Genomic DNA, 4,221 nt, shown 5'->3' on the forward strand with positions numbered 1-4,221 from the left:
CCAGCCTTCTGGTTACCAGTAAAATACTTTAAGCACTATGCCACCAGAGCTCCTTAGTTTATTTTAGAAAAATAAAATGTGAAAGTCATATGAAGCAGTATGCACTTTGACATAAAATCAAATATTCCAATTAATAAATTATGTTAATATGCTTCATAAATGAACATTGTGCATGAATTCCATGTTTATGTAATTGAAATAATTATTTCTAAAAATCCGCCAGTCTTATATATTCTTTGGTATAAGAAGGGTGACCTTACACTTCCAAGCTTCTATTGGCACTGGGTGTTATCCCTGAGATTTTAAGAGAAGTTTTTCAAGTCTAAATATAATGTACTTAACTTTCCACCATTGTTGTCTTGTCTCAGACACATCAGTGAAATGATCATTATAATCACAATTTAGCTGATGTTTCTCCTGTTTGTTAGTCAAGTTATATTTTGCAGCAGATTTGGCAATGAATTTCTTTAGCAGACTACCTATTGGCCTTTTTCCCAAAAAACTTCCTTATATATTTTTCTTATCTTTTACTGTGCTTCTTTCTACCTAATTTCTATTTTATTCCTTACTCTCTCCAGTAAATGTTTTCATTTGTGTCCATGGATTACTTAAATAGAGATAGAAAGACAAAAGAGCAGGTGGAGGAAAGAAAGAGGATGGAGAATTTATTTTAAACTGTATTTTTTGGTGATGTCCAAAGAATAGCTGGATATATTTATGCATTATTATTCTCTGAACACTTTGAAAATTAAAGCATTTTGAATAATTTCCTATCATTTATATTTAACCCATTCTGGTGAGACACATGCTGTTGCTCTCATTTTACACATGTGACCATTAAGGACAGGCGTTCATGAGTGCTGTAGCTATTTTAAAATATGTATTCAAGTGTGTGCTTCCATGTATAATGTTTTTGGAATTAAATATCCCTCTATTCATTCTTCTTTGTAAATTTTAAATTGTCACAATATGAAAACAACATATATTGTCAGGTTTATTGTTTCTTTACTTGTTTGTTTTTATCATGGATAGTTTAACCAATAAATGAATGAAAGCATTTCTTTCTTTTATTTATGCAGGAAATTATATCATCATAGCCCAACGACTTCATCACTGCCTATCCCATCACTGACAAGAGCATGTTCCTTCTAAGGAACAAAGATGAAGACATGATGTGTGTACTCTGTTTCACAGAACATTGCATTTACCACTTGCCTTCTAATCGATTCCAATACAAGGTGATGTCATGTGGGTCAGATGAGATCTGTTGACCATGGTGTTTTCAATGGCTGGAGTAGATAGTCTTTTTTTCTGAGGTTGCTCTGGATGAAATTGACCTACCAATCTTTCAGTTAGCAGCAGGTATATCAACCATTAGCACAACTCAGACACTCCAATTACACTTTGGAATTATAAATATCAACCGACATGTCAGTGTTGTCATCAGGACTGGGACCATACAGGATTCAGTTGAAGAATGTCACTGAAGTGACCATGTTTACATTGTTGGGCTTCACAGATGATTTTGAGCTGCAAGTCTATCTCTTTTTACTGTTCCTTGCCATCTACATTTTTACTCTGGTAGGAAATTTGGGATTGGTTTTATTAGTCTTGGTAAGTTCCAGACTCCACAACCCCATGTACTATTTCCTGAGTGTATTATCTTTCTTAGATGCCTGCTTTTCTTCAGCTGTCACCCCAAAAATGTTGGTTAATTTCCTATCAGAGAATAAGGGCATTTCATTCCTTGGATGTGCTACACAGATGCTGTTCTTTCTTACTTTTGGGACCACAGAATGTTTTCTGTTGGCAGCCATGGCATATGATCGCTATGTAGCAATCTACAACCCACTGCTCTATTCAGTTAACATGTCACCCAGAGTCTATGTGCCACTCATCACTGGGTCTTATGTTGCTGGTATTTTGCATGCCACTTTGCACACAGTAGCAACTTTTCGCCTCCCCTTCTGTGCATCCAATGAAATCAGACATGTCTTTTGTGATATCCCCCCACTCCTTGCTATCTCCTGTGCTGACACTCACATCAACCAGCTTCTACTCTTCTACTTTGCAGGTTCTATTGAGATATTCACCATCCTAATTGTCCTGATTTCCTATGGGTTCATTTTGTTGGCCGTTCTGAAAATACATTCTGCTGAAGGGAGGCGAAAAGTGTTTTCCACTTGTGCCTCTCACCTCACTGGAGTGTCAATTTACCATGGAACAATCCTGTTCATGTATGTGAGGCCAAGTTCCAGCTATGCTTTGGACCATGACATGATAGTGTCTGTGTTTTACACCATTGTGATTCCCATGCTGAATCCCATCATCTACAGCTTGAGGAACAAAGATGTAAAAGAAGCAATGAAAAAATTATTTGAGAGAAATTTGACCATAAACAAAGTACATTTTTAGCTGAAATTAAACTGAAAAAAAATATTGCATGTCAGTCCATATTTCTATGGTTTGAAATGAATGAAGAAAATGTCTTGTTTGTAGTCAAAGTATATCAGATATTTAAATATATATATATCCTAGAATGTTTCCAAGTAGCCTTAACCAACCTTCTAAGTCAGAATTTTATAAGTGATAAACTGAGTCATCCATATGCCCATAGGATTATTTTTATTTGGAACATATTGAAAATTCACTGATGCATGTATATTTCTGTGATTAGTATTTAACTTGCTTTTCATTACTGTGGTGATGATAGCCTGAGAACTCTGTGACTTCACATATTCTCACATTGTTTATCATCAACCTTCAGCAAACTTTTGCAAGCTAATTTCTTATTCTGAAATCCCTTGGAAGGATCTCCCAAATATTATTCTTTTGTGCTCACACATTCAGATATATCTAGAGTTTTGGATATGCCTTCTATCTGACTGGATCAACACAGTAAAGTTTAGTTTCATTTTTACAGGTTTTCTTCGCCAGGTTACAGTAAAACAAATTGATTAGACTCATTCTGAAATTAATGAAAGACTATATGGTAATATTTACTGAGAGTATACTGAAGTTTCAATAAAACAAACACAGAGAATGATATGCAACTGGCAGCTATATAGGTGCTTGTTCCAAAATCTTTAAAACTAGCCCCCACTTGGAAAATCCTTCCATGGATTAGTGGAATCCTCAGCTGACCCTTCATTCTCTAATTATGCATAACAGTGCTGCACTGGTCATTATGCATAAAACATACGGACCAATGAGTATGACTTAGAGAACGAAAAAAATTCCACATCACCTCAATCTCTTTTGCTTATGACAACCCCTTATTTATTTATTTTTAATTTCAGTGTTTCTTTAAGATTTTGTGGTGGTTAAATTTGTGTGTTAACTTGGCTAGAACTGGTTGAGTGGTTGGGCAAGTGGTGGTAGTTATTCCCCATGATGAGACTGGCAATCATCTCCATGGTGGGACCTACTACAAGCAGCTGAGTAGCTGCTTTAGGGGTGTGGTCTGCTTCCCGTATATAAGAAACTGCTTTGGGAATGGTCTCTAGCTTATGGCACGCTTGGACCTTACATGTAGCCATGGCGTCATTGTTCAGCAACCTGCCATGCTCTGCCAACCTTGGAACATTCAATAGACTTGAACTGATGGCCTGCCCAGTGCTTTGGTAATATTGGGACTGTGCCTGTTTACTTGTCAGCCTTGGGCTTTTCAGCCTCAGTAGCCAGATGAGTGAAGATAAGCCCCTATCTCCAGTGGTCCAGGAGCTGGATGCAGAGCTGAAGCCCAAGGCTGAGGGGCGCTCACTGAACCACTAGAGCCTGGCTCAGTTTTGAACTAGGTTTTAAAGCCTCCAAATTGTAAGAATAAACTCCTTTTTGTTAAAACCATCCCAATTTTAGTATATTCTTGTCAGGGTGGCACTAGGTAACCAGAACAGATCTATTAAAAGTAAAAAATTATGTTGTATTCAATAAAACTTACTGTCTTCCTACCAGTGGTATTATATGACTTTAGCACAACAAAATCATCAGGACCTCACAATCAAAATGATGTTCCTGTAAGAGCCAGTTCTTAAATGTGATGTTGAAATACACAGCAAGAGATATTAGAACTTCAATTTCTAATCAGTTCTGCAGAGGATGGATAAATTTCTGTTGGAACAAGGAAATATTTAACAATAGAGTGTACTTTAAATCTATGCTCAAAATTCCTCTAAAAGTATTAATTTTCAGGGATGCAATAGAGACATTTTATCTTATTCA

General features: G+C 36.4%; 1 protein-coding gene across 1 annotated transcript; it reads left to right on the forward strand.

The window, feature by feature from the left end:
• The first annotated feature begins 1,428 nt into the window (after nt 1-1,428).
• On the forward strand, nt 1,429-2,415 carry LOC103212999 (olfactory receptor 1094-like). Its single transcript, XM_007958906.1, has one exon. It carries the CDS (start codon nt 1,429-1,431, stop codon nt 2,413-2,415), a length of 987 nt encoding a protein of 328 aa, XP_007957097.1.
• Nucleotides 2,416-4,221: the final 1,806 nt, after the last annotated feature.

Source organism: Orycteropus afer, unplaced genomic scaffold (assembly GCF_000298275.1).
Source record: "Orycteropus afer afer isolate SDZICR_OR568_19922 unplaced genomic scaffold, OryAfe1.0 scaffold01204, whole genome shotgun sequence".
Lineage (NCBI taxonomy): Eukaryota > Metazoa > Chordata > Mammalia > Tubulidentata > Orycteropodidae > Orycteropus > Orycteropus afer.